Source organism: Xenopus laevis, chromosome 7S (genome assembly GCF_017654675.1).
Source record: "Xenopus laevis strain J_2021 chromosome 7S, Xenopus_laevis_v10.1, whole genome shotgun sequence".
NCBI lineage: Eukaryota > Metazoa > Chordata > Amphibia > Anura > Pipidae > Xenopus > Xenopus laevis.
In genome coordinates this window covers 2,108,798-2,127,610 of record NC_054384.1, presented here as the reverse complement: position 1 = coordinate 2,127,610, position 18,813 = coordinate 2,108,798, and the positions used below count along the sequence as shown (strand labels likewise).

Below are 18,813 nucleotides of genomic sequence, written 5' to 3'. Positions count from 1 at the left end.
GGGACTAAAGCTTTAACCAAACAAATTGGTGGTAGAGACGCCCTACAGGCTGTTGAAGGGCAACTCAGACACCAGACATCAACTCAGAAATCCACCTGTGTGCACATTACTGCTCTATGGCTGTGCCACACTGAGGTTTGGTACACGTGGAACACGGCCAAGCAACTCATCTCCTTAGAAACAGATTTACTGACTATATGGAATATGAACAAATAATAAAGATCAAGATGGCCTTACAGATCATCAGATTCATCAGAGAACATCTAAAGAGCAAGTAAAGGCAGCAATGGATTAGGCTAAAAATTCTGTACATATTGGGCTTACTGTACCAAGCACCCCCTACTTCATGCTCCTGGTTTGTCCATGGCCTGATATCCATGTTAATCCATAGGATCTGTTTGCTCTGTCCCGTAGAATCAACAAACATTAATATTGGTCCAACTCATTTTGGAGAATTGGCATCTAATAACTGTTTCTCTTTGGCCGCTTTACCATGATGTTACCTCTCTTATCTTGGGCGGATAAATTAATGAGATTTATAATGTTTTTTCAGGAGATTAAAAGTGTGAGCTTTGTAAACACAAAAATGTTTTATAATGATATGTGAATTTTACTATGGCCTGTCATAGGGAATCATTTCACTGTATCAAAAGCCATCATAGAAACTCACCCAAAGAGCATAATGGCCCATTTTTAGGTCCATTGATCCCTGGACTGGATGGACCTGTTGGTCCGTTAATGCATTAGAAGATTTCTGGCCAAGTCTCTGATTTCCTATGTCCCATGGCAGGTCCCGGGAGAGATCTATAAGAAAATAAATATTTAATTGGCCAAAAGTCCGATAACAATCAGATTTGTGTTTGTCCAACCCAAGAGAAGTACAAAGAGCAGCTCTAATGCAGAGTAAATAGATGAGTTTGTTGTGCAGTTGCATTAATCATTAGCTTTGGGATGCTGTGAAATTTTGATGCCACTCATCGTGGCTGGTCAGGATATGAATATATTTGTGGCTTTAGAGAATGACCATTACAATGCAAGTCACCCATAGGATATTAGTCAAAGACAATGAGAAACAAAATAGTAATGTAAAAAAAGTAGAAGCTTGGCTGCGGTACTAATAATCCAGCCATACAATTAGATAGATACTTGATAGAAACAGTTGACCAGTTTGGGATGAGTGCTTGAGGTTTTTATAATAGATGAGGTTTACCTCTTTCCCTAGAGATAAATGAGCTGTTTGTCGTATATATATATATTTCATGCCCATTCTCTCCTCTTCCTTCTGCAGCCGGTCTCAACTGACTTTGGCCAATACGACAGTTACGGGGATATAAGTGGCGACATTCAAGGTAAGTTATTCACATATACAGTATGTTGTTCAATCTGCAGCTTTCAAGCTCCTGTTACACTACAACTCCCAAAGTCTGTCAGGGACCCTGGGAGTTCTCATTAAAGAGAACAGCTAAAAATCTTTAGGTTGAATAATATACATTAGGACCTACAGTACACCAGTTCGTTTTTCCCTGGAAACTAAGGACAGCCCTGGAATTAACACTAATCTGCATACACAATATTGTCATAAACGAATAGATCTGCTAGTCATGCAAATATGGCTCATGTGATGGTTTGGCCCCCAGGCCAATGATCCGTTTCTAATAGGGGGATAGGGAGGCACATCAGGAGAGGATCACACATATGCAATCCTCATCCGAGGTTGTTTTCTTAACTGCCAGTAGGTACAACACTCATTTGGGGAGGCCTTTAGTAACAGACCAATAAAATGGCATCCCTGTCTGGGGGCCAAGGTGGCAGCAAAAGTAGGCCCATGTATAGCCAGCTTTATTATAATTGTTCTTCCTTTGGTTATTTATAATATACTAATATATATATGATAGAATATTACTAGTACTAATATTTCTCTTTTTTTCTTTTCAGATTATCAGGTAGGTGCTTCCTATTGAACTATTCCTTGTTGTACAAACAGCCCCCTTCTGTGTTAATAGGGGTCAACCAATACAAATACTTTATGTATCTCCAACACCTGCATGTATGTGTGTGTAATAAATATATATATCACTCACTCATGTATACAGCCAGATCTTCTGAAGCTTGCTATGCCCACCCTCTAAAGCAAACATCTTTTTCAGGGACCCCTTTTGATGCTTAATATTAAGTCACCCAACACCCATGTGCACACTGAAACCTTATTTATTTTCTTCCGTACACTTTCATTCTTCTTCTTCCTCTTTTTTGTTTTTCAACTACTCTAACATTTTGCCCCTTTTACCTTCTGTTTTACCCTTTACTTTTAGTACTGAGTGTTGTGTTGTGTACTAAATGTGCCCTACCTTCTGCTGGCTGACAGTCCACAAGGGGACTACCAAATAGCCAATCACAGGTTGTATTTGTCATCCCCCAGAGCCCAGAAACTATTTTCATAGTTGGTTCCCCTGTACTTCTTACACTTAAGTTGGGCTCATTGGGAAAAAAGTTTGGGGATCCCTGTTTTATGGTATCTTTTTGCACAGACAATGAACAAACTTAGGGGCAATTCTTCTGCTACTGTGTTGAGACTTTAACATTCCTGACCAACCCCTAGGCTCGTAGGCTATGTCCCTGTATAAAAGGGTTATTACTCAATAACAAAACTATGCAAATGATAAGGAAGGTTGTGTATAGCCAGGCTGGGAAGAATGGCAGTTTAGGCAGAAATGATAAACTAACCCAGTAGTGCCTGCATAGAAGCTAGGCAAAATAAAAGAAGGGAAATCTCATTACAGATGTACCTTTTAATGACACAAATACAAATAGTGGGGCTGTAGAGAGTTATCTTGTTGCTAGAGTTTCTGACCATAGCAACCATAGAGCGTATGTGTGGCAGAATGGATAAACAGTAGAAGGTCTAAAATTAAACCAGGGGCCAAGAATCGTATCGATATTTTGAATTCCAGTTTGAAAAGAAGAATAGAATAATAACCAATTCAAAAACCTTAAGAATGACTGGATTACTTCTGGCTGCAAATAAAATGTTATTTTTAAGGTTAATTTTCCCTTTAAACAGTGCAAATGCAGTTATTCTTTATTCATAGTGTGATAAGAAGCCTTGGATTCTCTGTTGAGTTTCCAAATAAAATCTCAACTATAATTTCCAACTGCTTTGGGTCAGGATATATAATCGAATTCTATAATGTGTGGCTAACACAGCAGAGCCCTGGCAGGTGTTGAGCTGGAGGCCATCATGGAGGCCAAAGTTTGTCGGTGGATCGGGCAGACTGCAGCAATCGGGCTTCATTTTGTGCCAATTGTTCCTAATACTGTAGAGTGCCTTTATCATGTTACACTAATTAAACAGCTCTACCTATGGCTTTATAGACCTACCTTTGACTAGATGCATGACTAACAGCCCCCTGCATATGGCGCCTAGGAAAGCCTGACTGACCCTCCCTGCTTTATGTGTAACTAGTGCTTCTCTAAATGTTTTTCCATGTAGTCGATACCAGATGGTCACGTTCCTGCAATGAGAATGGATAGGGGCGTCTCTATGCCTAACATGTTGGAGCCAAAGGCAAGTGGTTGTGGTGCATCTTTCCCTTCCTCTAACACCTCTAGGGGTGGACAGTTGCAACATGGTGGGGCCCTTGGTATAGTTTATTCTTTGCATGAAAACCAATGTTACAGCTTCTTAACAGGTGGGCTTGGCAAGATAAAACCTCATATATTTACCAATCTCCATCATTATTTGAACCAGGATCAGCATTTCTGGTAAGGTGACCTAGAAGCAAATACAAATAAATATATTTATATAAATATATATTTTGCAAGATTTATGTTAAGTGAAAAAAATAATGGTGTGCGGTCCTGCTTCTAGAATCAAGTAAGAAAGCATAGTAAAGATTAGTTATTATTATAAAGATAATGTGGTCGCATCAAAAGACCCCAGTCGGAAGGGTAGCCAAAATTAAAAAATTAGAATATAGATTAGAAGAGACCCAATTGTAGTAATGCAGTGCCAAAATAATTATAAAAGTAAAAAAAATCTTTAGTAGGACATGTATCGCCTAACACATTTTGTCCCATATGGGCACTTACACATAGGCTCAGCACATTTGGCACGAAACGTCTTTTTACTTTTATAATTATTTTGGCTATTGCATTACTACTATTGGGTCGCTTCAAATCAATATTGTAAGATTAATGTTAAACCTAATCCCTGTAACCTGGTCCCTTGTTTTCAGGCCACAACTTTTTGCCCAAAAAAGAGCAATTTTTAAAATGGAAATAAAGCTTTAGTTTGGTATTTAGGTCTGGGGAATTCTATATTTGGATTTGGTGCATATTTCAGTTTCCTGCATTAGAACTATCCCTTCCTTTGCTGATATCCAATCAGATATTGATTGAGGCAGGCAGAAAATTTACTTGGGCAAGGTCAACATTGGTCAGTGCATGTTGCCCATGGTCAAAGCCAATGTCTAAGATAAGCTCTTTGGAGAAAGGGTCCAAACTAGCAGATTGATACATGTATGGCAGCCTTTACTGTCCACATGATTTACACATTAGCAGATTTTTTGGGATAAAGATTTTAAGTCAAAGTAACTCAATCAAATACCAGAGACAGGTTCTTGTCAAAGAGTTAGAAGTTCCTGTAAGTTAACGTTTGTGTGCAGTCATCCTCACAGTAGGGAGTCATTACTATGTATATATATATATATGTTCCCCACTAGTCCTGAACTTGTGCCATTTACAGTTTCTTCTTGTTTATCCCAGATTTTCCCCTATGAGTTGCTCGTTGTCACCAACAGGGCGCGCAACAAGATTCTAAGGGATGTGGACAGAACCAGACTGGAGGTTAGTTCTGCTGCTTCATGTCACTTCATGTCACTGTAGGAATATTGTAGAAGCATGCTCTCCTCAATACTCTACACACTGACCCAAACCTCCCCTTTACTTGAGAGAAAGTGTAAAATCCTGTGTACTCTAATGACATGGTCAATATTGCACAGAGAGCAGGAGAAGTGGGGGGTCTTAGTAAAGAAGAAGCCTGGGGTCCCATCCTGAGGGAGACAAATCTATGAATATCTAACATGTAACCCTCCTTTTGTTAAATGACATCTCCCAACACATGGCTGTGTCAGTAGGTTCTATTTCAACAACAGATAGGGGGATGCAGGTTGGACATCACTTATGTATTAGCTAAAAGCCTCTAATAATTGTTCTTCTATTGCCTGAAGCAACCAATCAGGAGTTAGCATTTACTGTCTAAAGCAGTAACAATGGCATTTGATTGGGTGACAGTGGTTAGCGGTAGGGATGCAACAAATCCATGATTCAGTTCAGGATTTGGCCCTCAATCGGTAACTGAACCCACACTCACCCGCACCAAACTTCTGCCATTTATAGACCCGCGCCCTCGGGTCCCATGGGTATCGGGCCGTCCCGCATTAATTGGCATACAGACGATGTACACCCTCCCAACTTTGCGCCCTAGACACGTACCTCTTCTGCCCACCCCTAGTTATGGCACTGGCCAAAGATCACAATTGACTTGCTACACGACATAGAAAGTTTGTGTACTTATGATGGATGTTACCAACACTTTTTGCATCTCTCCTAAAGCTCAGTTACCGATAGAAACAAGAAATCACCATCATGTTTTTGCTTTCAGCGTCATCTTGCCCCTGAAATCTTTCATGAAATCTTTAGGATGACGATACAGGAATTTGATAAACTGCCGCTCTGGAGACGCAACGATTTGAAGAAAAGAGCCAAACTCTTCTAATTCCCTGATCAGTGTATGGTTTTGGGGAAGAATCGGACATGACGAGCCATGGGAAGTGATCCAATGTCCCATCCAATATCCCATGTGGGACCGAAACAATGGGCAGGATTATGGGCAGGGGTGCAAATAACTCCCTGACGCTCTGTTGGCGGGCTACTAATATTCAGCTGGGGGGCTACTTATACTCAGCTGGGGGCCACTAATACTCAGATGGGGGGCCACTAATACTCAGATGGGGGGGCACTAGGCAAGGAGAATGGCCGCCTGTAACTGCTGTACAGGTGAAAATTCTCTGCCAATAGGAAGTATGGGAGGGTGTGAGATGCCAGTGTGCGTGTTTTTTATTTTTTGTGTTAGTGATTTTTTCTTAAAATTCTTTTAAATACTGGACATTAACCCTTGTGCTTAGGTTGTCACTCTGAATAAGTGAGCAGTGTTATAATCAATGCCATGTCTGCCTGTACCAATAACAAACCCAACCAACTTCATTTGCTCTGTACGACACATGGGTTAATGCCCGCACCCCTTTTATTTTTTATTAACGACCCACTTTACATATAGTGATAGACGAGGTGAGTTTTTTTGCACATATGCGGGGGCTTAATGCGTATGATTGGTTTAGACTAAGCAGCCCATTCACATGTCGTTGCCATTTTTATGTGTTTTTAATTTTTCTTTTGGAAACTATTTAATCCGTTTGTACTTAGGACATGTAAAGAGTGCAAGATTGTATTGAACCCCCGCAATGGGGGGCATTTACCTGCTTGGAAATTCTGCCTTGCTTAATATATAAATGGCTCCACAAGGAAACAGGGATCTATAGAGCTGCAATTCTCCAGCCAACCGAAGAGTAATTAGGCTTTTGTGAACCTCACTCCCACATACCTTAAATGATGGTGTAAAGAGCAGCATAGATGGAGGGGCTGAATGATGCCTTGAGTTGTTTATCCTGATACCCAAAGTTGGGGACAGCTGGTTTCCCGCATACCCCCAAATGTTGAGTTGATGACAATTCTATCAAGTTGACTTTTTAAGTGAAGGTTTACTTGTTCCGTTAATCAAGTTGATTTTAATTAAGGAAGACAAAGGGGTTATTTTGCGCTCTCTGCATCTCCCATGGGTGACGACTGACCTGCTGACAATATTGAAGGAATTGCTCTTGCCAGCGAGTGAATTTTCAGAAGACAAAACAATGGACTCACTGTTTGGACTCCCTTTTTCCAAATGAATTGTCTCTCAGCAGAAAACACTCCATTAACCTAATTTTTTCATGTCTCTTCTTTTCTCTCGTTTGCATGGACAATCCTCTGTTTTTATAGGCTGAATGAATGGCATTAAATGTGTTTTAATCCAGCAGAGTTTGAAGTCCAGAAAGCTTTCTAATGGCCCAAAAATGGTCTTTCTCATTGGGCACCTGCCATATATATTAATATATATATAAATATATAACTGGACATTAGGAATTTCTATAATGTATCAGATCTATTAAAGGATGATGTATGAAATGTATGTGCGATCTAGACAGCGACAAACCTTCCCCTGCTATGGTGCTTAATGTCTAGGGCTGCTCTGTCACTTACGAATATATCTCTACTGCCGCTCATTAAAGTGAAATATAAAGGACGATATTTGCTTTCTTTAATCTGTGTTAAAGGGTGCAGGTTGCCTCTTATACCACATTCCACATCCAGAGCAAGACAAAAGGTATTTCAAGTGCATTCCATAATATTATGTATATGACACTATGTATAAGAAGTGATCCTGGCTAATCTATAACTTCAATCTTATGTTATGACTGGAAGTGGCCTGTTAGTAAGTTGTCCCAGTATGTTTTAATTAACAGTTTTTGTTTTATTTATCTGATTTTCATATGGTTAAGAGTTGATTTTCTTGGTGATACAAACTGGGGCCCCAGAGAACAGGAGTTGTAGGCAGAAATTGATACATCAGGGCAAGATGACCAGAACAAAGCAAGTTGAAGGCAGTAAAATCAAATGACTGCATTGTGGCAACATGGATACAGTGCAGCAAAACAGAGATAGTAACACAAGATGGTTACAGTAGAGGATGCTGGAGACAGTAGGGCAAGATGGAGATAGTAGGGCAAGATGGAGACAGTAGGGCAGGATGAAGACAGTAGGGCAAGATGAAGACAGCAGGGCAAGATGGAGACAGCAGGGCAAGATGGAGACAGCAGGGCAAGATGGAGACAATAGGACAAGATAAAGACAGTAGGACAAAGATGGAGACAGTAGATCAAGGTGGAGACAGTAGGGCAAGGTGGAGACAGTAGAGGATGCTGGAGACAGTAGGGCAAGATGGAGATAGTAGGGCAAGATGGACAGTAGGACAAGAAGGAGACAGTAGGGCAAGATGAAAACAGTAGTGCAAGATGGAGACAGTAGGGCAAGATGGAGATAGTAGGGCAAGATGGACAGTAGGACAAGAAGGAGACAGTAGGGCAAGATGAAAACCGTAGTGCAAGATGAAGACAGTAGGGCAAGATAGAGACATTAGGGCAATATAAAGACAGTAGGGCAAAGATGGAGACAGTAGATCAAGGTGGAGACAGTACAGCAAGATGGACACAGTAGGGCATGATGGAGACAGTAGATCAAGGTGGAGACAGTACGGCAAGATGGACACAGTAGGTGGAGACAGCAAGATAAATACAGTTGGGCAAAGATGGAGACAGTAGGGCAAGGAGGAGACAGTAGGGCAAGATGAAGACAGTAGGGCATGATGGAGACAGTAGATCAAGGTGGAGACAGTACGGCAAGATGGACACAGTAGGGCAAGGTGGAGACAGCAAGATAAAGACAGAAGGGCAAAGATGGAGACAGTAGGGCAAGGAGGAGACAGTAGATCAAGGTGAAGACAGTAGGGCAACATGGAGACAGTAAGGCAAGATGAAGACAGTAGGACAAGATGGAGACAATAGGACAAGATGAAGACAGTAGGACAAGATGGAGACAGTAGGGCAAGATGGAGACAGTAGAGTAAGATGGAGACAGTAGGGCAAGATGAAGACAGTAGGACAAGATGGAGACAGTAGATCATGATGGAGTCAGTAGGAGAAGATGAAGACTGTAGGCCTAGATGAAGACTGTAGGGCAAGATGAAGACAGTTGGTTCAACAGTAGTTGAGAAGGCTCAGATTAGACAGCCCTATTACCTGTGACTGTATGAGTTACTGCCATCAACTAACAGGTACATAACATTTTTTCCTGCTGTAGAAGTGTCCTGGTCTGATAGGACAAGCAGTAGGGATGGGATTGGCAGCATTGGTGAGTATTTTGCTGCAGCAGATTAGGGATGTGCTAAATCCACCTCTAAACTTAATCTGCTTTTCCACTGGTCCAGTGGTTTTCATGACACCTCTGCACAACCGAATACTGTTGTAATAATCTGTTTAATTTGCCAACATATTCCTCTCTTCTGCATTGTTTGTTTGTTTTTTTCATTAAAAAGTACTCAAGCCGTTGCAAATTATTTTATACTGTGAGCCACAATCTTCCAAATCAGTCAACCGAGGTGAAAAGTCATAAAAACGCATAGATGCCCGTCTATGGGAAAGTTCTGCAACTGCTGTCAAATGCTTTTCTCTTTCTCTAACTACTAGGAATACATACTAGGGAAGAAACGTACATACTGGAACTTTCTCTGACATTTATTTCCACTGATGATAAAATGTCGAAACAAAAAGAGTTTTTTCCTTCATCCTTTGATAAATCTGCCCATAAGGATTCAGCCACATTCTGTGCAGCCACTGGGACATAATGATACACATATACGGATATATACACACACATATATACACACACACACATATATATACACACACATATACACAAACACACCCATGTGACTGCTCCATAACCACTCGGGGCATTGAGGAATGAGCTTTGGAATTTTTTCCTTGTGTTTCTCCCAAATAACAAATGGGAAAGTGACTTTTCTCCTCCGAGGCATCAATTCTGCGTCTCCTACTTGAGAAACTGATGTTGCCTTTGTCTGTATAGCAAATGTTATAGGTTTGGCCCTTATATCATGTGATAGAGAATGAGGGGTGGGCAATTTCATTCTTATTATCCAGGTGTTCTTTTGCTTTCACTGATTCACTTGTATCATTCATTGGATATGATGGGGAAGTGGGAGGGGCCTGTAAGAAGTATCAGGTGTGCCGGCATCTGAGTAGTAGCCAAAAGTAGTCAATGTAGTAGCTCTGGTATTAAAGGGTGTCTACACCCCAAAAATGAAGTGATATGAGCTTGCTCTGAGCAGTTTTGCAAATTAAAGGGATACTGTCGTGGGAAATTTTTTTTCCACAAAATGAATCAGTTAATAGTGCTGCTCCAGCAGAATTCTGCTCTGAAATCCATTTCTCAAAAGAGCAAACAGATTTTTTTTTATTCAATTTTGAAATCTGACATGGGGCTAGACATATTGTCAATTTCCCAGCTGCCCCAAGTCATGTGACTTGTGCTCTGATAAACTTCAGTCACTCTTTACTGCTGTACTGCAAGTTGGAGTGATATCCCCCCCTCCCTTCCCCCCAGCAGCCTAACAACAGAACAATGGGAAGGTAACCAGCTAGCAGCTCCCTAACACAAGATAACAGCTGCCTGGTAGATCTAAGAACAACACTAATAGTAAAATCCAGGTCCCACTGAGACACATTCAGTTACATTGAGTAGGAAAAACAGCAGCCTGCCAGAAAGCATTTCTCTCCTAAAGTGCAGGCACAAGTCACATGACTTGGGGCAGCTGGGAAATTGACAAAATGTCTAGCCCCATGTCAGATTTCAAAATTGAATATAAAAAAATCTGTTTGCTCTTTTGAGAAATGGATTTCAGTGCAGAATTCTGCTGGAGTAGCACTATTAACTGATGTGTTTTGAAAAAAAACATGTTTTCCGATGACAGGATCCCTTTAAATGAATTTTCTCTTTTTAGTTGTTTCTGAACTATTTTTGGGGTCACAAACAATCCTAATCGCCCCTGAGGTTCTGCTCCACCAAATCATTGTTCCATTAAGAGTCATCAGTAATAATGGGGATCCCATCCTAGTGCAGATTAGGGCTGCCCCCCAAGACTAAAGTGCTTTTATACCACTCACTCTGCCCCTGCCCTCCATAAACGTTTTATGTCAATGTGGCCCTTAAACATTTCTACACTCCAGTTATGGGCCCTCAAAAACAAAAGAGTAGGACGGCACTGGTGCAGGTTATATTGTCTGTACAGAGAGCGGCACCATCACTGCCCTGTCCTTGCTCTGGGCCATCTGTGTGTTTTATTCTAAAAATGGGACTGAACTTTGCCCACTTCCTTGTTCCATCATCAAACAACTGCCCCAGACTTTATCCCTGATTCACCCAAATCTGAAATATTCACTCAAACATGTCACTCCTTGATGATTATTTTTCAAGGCAGTGAGTAGGAAGTGCCACCTGATCTATAAGGTGGGTTGGCAGTGCCATCTAATCTGTAGGGTGAGTAGACATTGACATCTAATCTATGGGGTGAGTAGACATTGACATCTAATCTATGGGGTGAGTAGGCAGTGCCATCTGATCTATGGGGTGAGTAGACATTGACATCTAATCTATGGGGTGAGTAGACATTGACATCTAATCTATGGGGTGAGTAGGCAGTGCCATCTGATCTATGGGATAATGTAAGAATGTCAGAGAGGGAAAGTCACAGTTGGGATCAGAATATAAAATCAGTTTCTGTGAGTCTTTTCTTTATCTTGGACTGACAAGAAAGCCGGTACTGAATCTACAGCCGTGATCTGATTGGCCCGTAGGAGATTTACCCAGCAGCACTTGCTTTCCTTATTAATCTCATCCAGTATAAACGTCCCTTTGTCCCAGTCACTCTCCATCAGCCTCATTCTATTGCTTTAGAGCCCAAAAAGAGATCCAGAGCAACTTGAGTTGGATTCAGTTTAATCCTGATGAATTAGCCCAATGTGATGGGAATGTGCCGGAGGGGCTCGTGGGCACAAGACAATCCTCCTATTGAGAGGGCCAGGCTAGTGGGGGGCTGAGTCTGTGAGTAACATCAGAGGAATGTGATACAGGACCCAGTGGGACATCTGCAGGCTGCATCTAATGATTATTATTAATATTATTAATAATATAATATGATGGGGCATTAATGGAACTGCTGGGAGGGTGCTGGGTGCTGCCCACCCCACAATTATTATTGATTATTGATTCTACAAAAAGGGTTAAACTCAAAACTTCTGCAGCGACTCGTCTCTCACAAATGATACACCTGATACTTCTTTCCCACAGAAGAACAAAGAAAAAATGTTGTTTTAGTGTCTCACAGGGAAAAGCCACAGCCATTTACACCTTATTGAATGCAATGATCCACATCGTCCACTAGAGGGAGCTGCTTCATCACAGTCTTCTCATGGAGGAAAACCTTATTTCCAACTTCTATATTAGTATCTTTTCCACACCGGGGGCAGTTGGGTTTAGCCCACAAGTTGGAAAAATAGCAGAAAAGAGAACAATGCCCTCTAGTGGATAATTGGTGAATCTGTTGTCCTCCATTCTGCGGGTGGCATGTGCAGGAGAGGTCCGCAGACTGTTCAAGGGCTTCATAGACTTCTTTGTATGACATTATCAGTGTAATATAATAATGATTTGTTGAGTTTATCCACCATGTAAGGGAGCCAATGAAAGTGGAGTGGGAATAAACAGCCTAAATATGGGAACCAGCAGCCTATTGGCCAACACAGAACATGGCTCTTGCCTTTGTCCAGCACTGGCCGGTGGGTTTCCATCCAACAAATCACAACATTTGTTCTTGTGTTGCTCCACAAGGGCAATATCAGTGTTTGGAACGCAAAGAGGTTCTGAAGCAGCTTTGAGGGACAATAGGCAATAAATACACAGTGGGAATGGATTGTCTGGACTCTGGAATCCAGGAATGTCCCTCTCCTTAGCTGAAAGCACCTTTCTGGGAAATGAGGGGTTAATGGAGCTGAGAGCCGTTATCAGATCTCCTGTGGCTGCTGCTTCTTGGGGGTCAATCCTGCAAATCATCTCCAAACTGTCACTATGGGGGGCTCAATAGAACTTCTTTCCCAAGTGTCTGTGACTTCACTGGGAGGAGCTGAGTAAGAGGAAGAGAGTGTCACACAGATACTCACACCCGCTGTATTTACACACTCGCACACTCGCACACACTCGCACACACTGACACTGCTGGGCTGGGAAAGTTACTGCTCATCACACTGTGGGATTCCTCTGCTCAATCTGGGAAGAGAGCACAGCAAACAAGAGACAGAGGAGCTTACAAGAGACAGAGGAGCTTACAGGAGACAGAGGAGTTTACAAGAGACAGAGGAGCTTACAAGAGACAGGAGCTTACAGGAGACAGAGGAGCTTACAAGAGACAGAGGAGTTTACAGGAGACAGAGGAGCTTACAGGAGACAGAGGAGTTTACAAGAGACAGAAGAGCTTACAAGAGACAGGAGCTTACAGGTGACAGGGGAGCATACAAGAGACAGAGGAGTTTACAGGAGACAGAGGAGTTTACAGGAGACAGAGGAGTTTACAGGAGACAGAGGAGCTTACAAGAGACAGAGGAGTTTACAAGAGACAGAGGAGCTTACAAGAGACAGGAGCTTACAGGAGACAGAGGAGCTTACAAGAGACAGAGGAGTTTACAGGAGACAGAGGAGCTTACAGGAGACAGAGGAGCTTACAAGAGACAGAGGAGTTTACAAGAGACAGAGGAGCTTACAAGAGACAGGAGCTTACAGGTGACAGGGGAGCATACAAGAGACAGAGGAGTTTACAGGAGACAGAGGAGTTTACAAGAGACAGAGGAGTTTACAGGAGACAGAGGAGTTTACAAGAGACAGAAGAGCATACAAGAGACAGGGGAATTCACCAGAGACAGAGGAGCTTACAAGAGACAGGAGTTTACAAGAGACAGAGGAGCTTACAAGAGACAGAGGAGTTCACAGGAGACAGAGGAGTTTACAGGAGACAGAGGAGTTTACAAGAGACAGAAGAGCATACAAGAGACAGGGGAATTCACCAGAGACAGAGGAGCTTACAAGAGACAGGAGTTTACAAGAGACAGAGGAGTTTACAAGAGACAGAGGAGTTTACAAGAGACAGAGGAGTTCACAGGAGACAGAGGAGTTTACAGGAGCTGCTGGCTGAGCAGATGGAAAGATACAAAGGTAAGGGGTTGTACAATGGTTCTTCCTCTCAGCTGCTTTATTATTCCATGTGTGTTTCACAGGGGAGTGAAAATCAGTGAGTAGATTGTAAGCTCTATGGGACAGGGAATGTTTTCATCTTGTGTCTCATAATCATTGTTACTGTTGATCTATTGCAATGTTTGCCTCCCTCGCTGTACTGTACAAGTGTATAGTGCTGCATACACAGTAGCGATGTATAACATAGAGACATACGTAGGGAATCACATGCATTTGTACCGGATAGTCTGTAACACAATATATACTGTCCCTCCTGCTCCTATACTGTACTGCGTCCCTCCTGCTCCTATACTGTACTGCGTCCCTCCTGCTCCTATACTGTACTGGGTCCCTCCTGCTCCTATACGTTACTGGGTCCCTCCTGCTCCTATACTGTACTGCTTCTCTCCTGCTCCTATACGTTACTGCGTCCCTCCTGCTCCTATACTGTACTGCGTCCCTCCTGCTCCTATACTGTACTGCGTCCCTCCTGCTCCTATACTGTACTGCGTCCCTCCTGCTCCTATACGTTACTGGGTCCCTCCTGCTCCTATACTGTACTGCTTCTCTCCTGCTCCTATACGTTACTGCGTCCCTCCTGCTCCTATACTGTACTGCGTCCCTCCTGCTCCTATACTGTACTGCGTCCCTCCTGCTCCTATACTGTACTGCGTCCCTCCTGCTCCTATACTTTACTGCGTCCCTCCCGCTTTAACCATTTGACTGACAGCGAGGTTTTAAAATCTGACGATCATCAGGTGCAGCGACGCTCCCCTGGTCTCCAAATGCAAAGAAACAGTTTATTAGAGAAACTCCAGCCCATGACTGGCGGCCCCCCTTCATATCGTGCAGAGAACTGAGACCCCTGACCCCTATACATGGCAATTACAAATTGTCTTTGGTCACGAGGGTTTATGCGCATAAATCATCTCCAACTATTGCTTTATAAGGAGGCAGAAAGGTACATATGCTCTGGCGTGTTAGATTGCAAGCTCTTTAGGACAGGGGTGTGTGATACAATCTGCAATATCCGCCCCTCAGCTTTTATTAAATGCAACTTCCCACCAACCACACAGTCTGGGGGTACAGATGTTCTGAGGATGTGATGCCAGTGGGGAGCACTGCACTTTAGGGGTTACGTTGCTACAAGAGACCTGACAGGGACAAATATCACATTACAGGAAATTCGATTTTTTCCTAATAAAACAAAATATTATTGTAATTAACTTTGCAATATATATTCACTGCACATTTACTTTGGTTTCTACGTTATTTGTGTTTATATTGATATTAAAAGCAGAGTCGATTGTATAAAAAGGAACAACAGGAGTTAAACAAATGCCGATTTCAATAGTTTCTAAAAATCACTCCAAAAGCACCAAAAATGTCAATAGATGTGAATTGGAAAGTTTTGTTTTCTTTTATCAGGCAAATTTTTATTTTTGGGGTGACTTGCCCTTTAAATTCCCCCGACTGCTTCTTGTCCCCGGTCTCCCCAATAAGCCCCACGACTCCCACAAAACACAATAACCAACCCATTAGCCCCAACCATTGACCCAAAGGATTTTTCAGTGTAAGTTACTCGGCTGCTCTGTGACATGTGAGATACATCGGAGCTGCTGCACTGGGACATTGGGAGGGGAGATTTCACAATCAGGAAAGCTGTAGGCTCAGTAGGCTGGATAGAGAATAACTGTGTCTCACAATCCTGTATAACCTCTCACACTCCTCTTCCTTGTGACTGGGACTTATGTAAATTCCCAGCAATAACAACCAGGACATTCCCAGTGATGGGGGCGGGGCATCTCCCTATAATTCATGATTCTGATCAAACCCTCCCCATGAGGAGACTAAGGAACAGGAAATCCTGATAAATCAAAACTGACACTGACAGTCCCAGAGATGCACCTGCCTGAGATTCCCACCTGGAAACTGTCACTTACTTTCCACCCTGTAATAATAATGTGCCATAAATATCTTATACCCAATCAGCTGGTCTGGATCAGCCGCATGTTTGTGTATCTGCAATTGGCTCCGTATGATTCTATCACTTCAAGACCCAACTGTCCAACCTACTGTGCTACCCACTCCTACTGTACTAAGCACAATTCAGCAGGAACAGTCCCTAAGTTTGCTCATAGTCTGTACAGAGAGATCCCATAAAACTATGGCACATAGGTATTCCCTGTACTAAGCACAATTCAGCAGGAACAGTCCCTAAGTTTGCTCATAGTCTGTACAGAGAGATCCCATAAAACTATGGCACATAGGTATTCCCTGTACTAAGCACAATTCAGCAGGAACAGCCCCCTAAGTTTGCTCATAGTCTGTACAGAGAGATCCCATAAAACTATGGTACATAGGTATTCCCTGTACTAAGCACAATTCAGCAGGAACAGTCCCTAAGTTTACTCATAGTCTGTACTGAGAGATCCCATAAAACTATGGCAGCATAGGTATTCCCTGTACTAAGCACAATTCAGCAGGAACAGTCCCTAAGTTTACTCATAGTCTGTACTGAGAGATCCCATAAAACTATGGCAGCATAGGTATTCCCTGTACTAAGCACAATTCAGCAGGAACAGCCCCTAAGTTTGCTCATAGTCTGTACAGAGAGATCCCATAAAACTATGGTACATAGGTATTCCCTGTACTAAGCACAATTCAGCAGGAATACTATTGTGTGTTTAGTGTCCCTATAATGTGGGAATATAAAAGACGTGTTTATCACCAGCTCTTTATAAATAGCCCCCAGAGCCCCTAGAAAGTCAAACTCATTGTTCTTCCCATTAGTTCAGGGTAAATAAACTCAGGGAGGTTCCTCTCACCGATTGTTCTCTCTCGCAGGAGCAGCCCATGAAAAAACACAGATTGTTCTGAGTCTCGGCCCAGTTCCTTCTCAAGTGAAATTAAACATTATTTTTAGGAGTGTTGGGCGGAACTTCTCCCCATGTGCTGCACAAACCCTATTGTTTCTGTCTCTGCCCTTCCGGCATTTAGAAAGGAACAGCCCCAAATGACTGGGTCCCGAGATTCCTTAGTAATTTATTTTTGGGAAATTCTCTTCCTCAGGTTTTTATAGTTCAGCAACAGCAATGAGCCCCCCCCCCCCTTCCTATAAATGTGCTGCTGCTGTGAAACCTCAAACTAATTGGAAAACCCCACACGGCCCTGAAGTGACCTCCCTGTAGTTCTGATCTTATCAGCATTTCCCTATATTTGTATCATTATAACACAGATCCTATCTGATCCCCATTGTAAGCAGCAGTCCTGTCCTGCTTTATGGCAGCTGAGATTCTAGCTATCTGTATAACAGAACATTCTGTCCCAGTGGCTGCACAGATCCTATCTGATCCCCATTGTAAGCAGCAGTCCTGTCCTGCTTTATGGCAGCTGAGATTCTAGCTATCTGTATAACAGAACATTCTGTCCCAGTGGCTGCACAGATCCTATCTGATCCCCATTGTAAGCAGCAGTCCTGTCCTGCTTTATGGCAGCTGAGATTCCGATTGGTTCCAAGCAATGATTGAGGTAATAACAAGTCACTGGTTTGGTGTGGACATTGGTACCGTTGGGATCAGAAGAGAGGGTTGGTATAAAATGGGTTGAAGACTGACATCTCTTAGTTTCTTTCCTCCTTGCACAAAAATCTAAAATATTCTGTACAAAACATCTGTAGCTTTATTTAAAAATACAAACAAAATACAAATAAATATAATTATTTAGAAGAGGTGAGAGGATTCTGGCTCCTAATGTATCACATACAGAGGTGGATTGTTATGTTTCTGTGCCCCAAATCTGCACAGAGTGAGATGCCCCCAGTCTGACCTTCCTCTTCCTAAAACTGGGGCTCCTGGGGGGTCAGTGTAGTGACATCATAGAAGGGACCCTGGGGACACAGGGGCCTCACCTCTAAAATCCCATTGCATCAACTGTCAAGGGTTAAAGGCTTCGCAGCAACTGCATTTCCATTCTGCCTTCCACCGACTCTGGCACAAACAAGTGATTGTCAGCCCTCCGTGCCCAGAGAAGTCCATGAAGTAGAAATGAAAAGGTTTATTGTTGCCTCCGACTCGCTGCTCTGAATGAGAAGATCCCAGTAATAAGTATAAATGGCCCATTTCATTGTCCAGTTCATATTTACATGGCCAGATAATTGCAGCCGTGGTTTTCTAGTGCACAATGTGGCTAATTGTCCAACGGGTGCAGGGGCCGAATGCCCTTGTTTGTCTGTCTGGGACTTGTCAGTTTGTCGTCTATAAACCCTGCACTATTCGACTTTATTGGCCTTGTAGATTGCAATCCCCGTGCCCAGAGACCTCCAATTGCTGCAAGAAAGGGTGATATTCACTGTCCCTGTATGTTGAGGGGCCCCTGACTTGATTGGAAAATCTCTGTTACACATGGTCAATGACCGTTAGTATCCTAGTGTAAGGTCCATCTTGTGGCCACCCAACTCCCAGCTACTCCCAGCATCCACTCAGCCCCTACACCACAGGGATTTCTATGTCAGTTTGGTGCATGAAGAAGAGACTGATCTCCTTGTGCAGAAGGAACATTACCCAAGTTGTGTTTCCCCTTTGCACCATTGTTCAGCCCTGTAATTGGAGCAGAACCTTAGAACCAACATCAAACTCAGCCTCTCTTTCATAGAAACCCAACTGGCAGGAGTCGGAGAGGGTTTGTTCCTTCAACTGCCACTTCATCCTCTTTATACTGGACACTTATAAGAAACCACAAGCCAAACTGCAGTGCCTGGCCAAAGTATTCACCCCCACCCCCTTGGACTTTTCTGCATTCTGTAGT

General features: G+C 42.7%; 2 protein-coding genes across 20 annotated transcripts in view; both read left to right on the top strand.

The window, feature by feature from the left end:
- ablim1.S (actin binding LIM protein 1 S homeolog) overlaps positions 1-7,400 on the top strand; it is an 83,909-nt gene extending 76,509 nt beyond the window's left edge. For 17 of the 19 annotated variants that reach the window (XM_041570301.1, XM_041570291.1, XM_041570289.1 and 14 more), the window contains 5 exons: positions 1,289-1,349; positions 1,936-1,943; positions 3,491-3,565; positions 4,765-4,845; positions 5,663-7,399. In XM_041570301.1, the coding sequence (XP_041426235.1) occupies positions 1,289-1,349; positions 1,936-1,943; positions 3,491-3,565; positions 4,765-4,845; positions 5,663-5,776 (339 nt within the window). In that variant the 3' untranslated portion in view covers positions 5,777-7,399. 19 annotated transcript variants of the gene reach the window in all.
- A 5,895-nt stretch (positions 7,401-13,295) lies between these two features.
- The window catches only part of afap1l2.S (actin filament associated protein 1 like 2 S homeolog), a 39,213-nt gene continuing 33,695 nt past the window's right edge, over positions 13,296-18,813 (top strand). Inside the window, exon 1 of the mRNA XM_018227235.2 lies at positions 13,296-13,989. Coding sequence (XP_018082724.1) covers positions 13,974-13,989 — 16 coding nt within the window. The 5' untranslated portion in view covers positions 13,296-13,973. The remainder of the gene's footprint in view (positions 13,990-18,813) is intronic.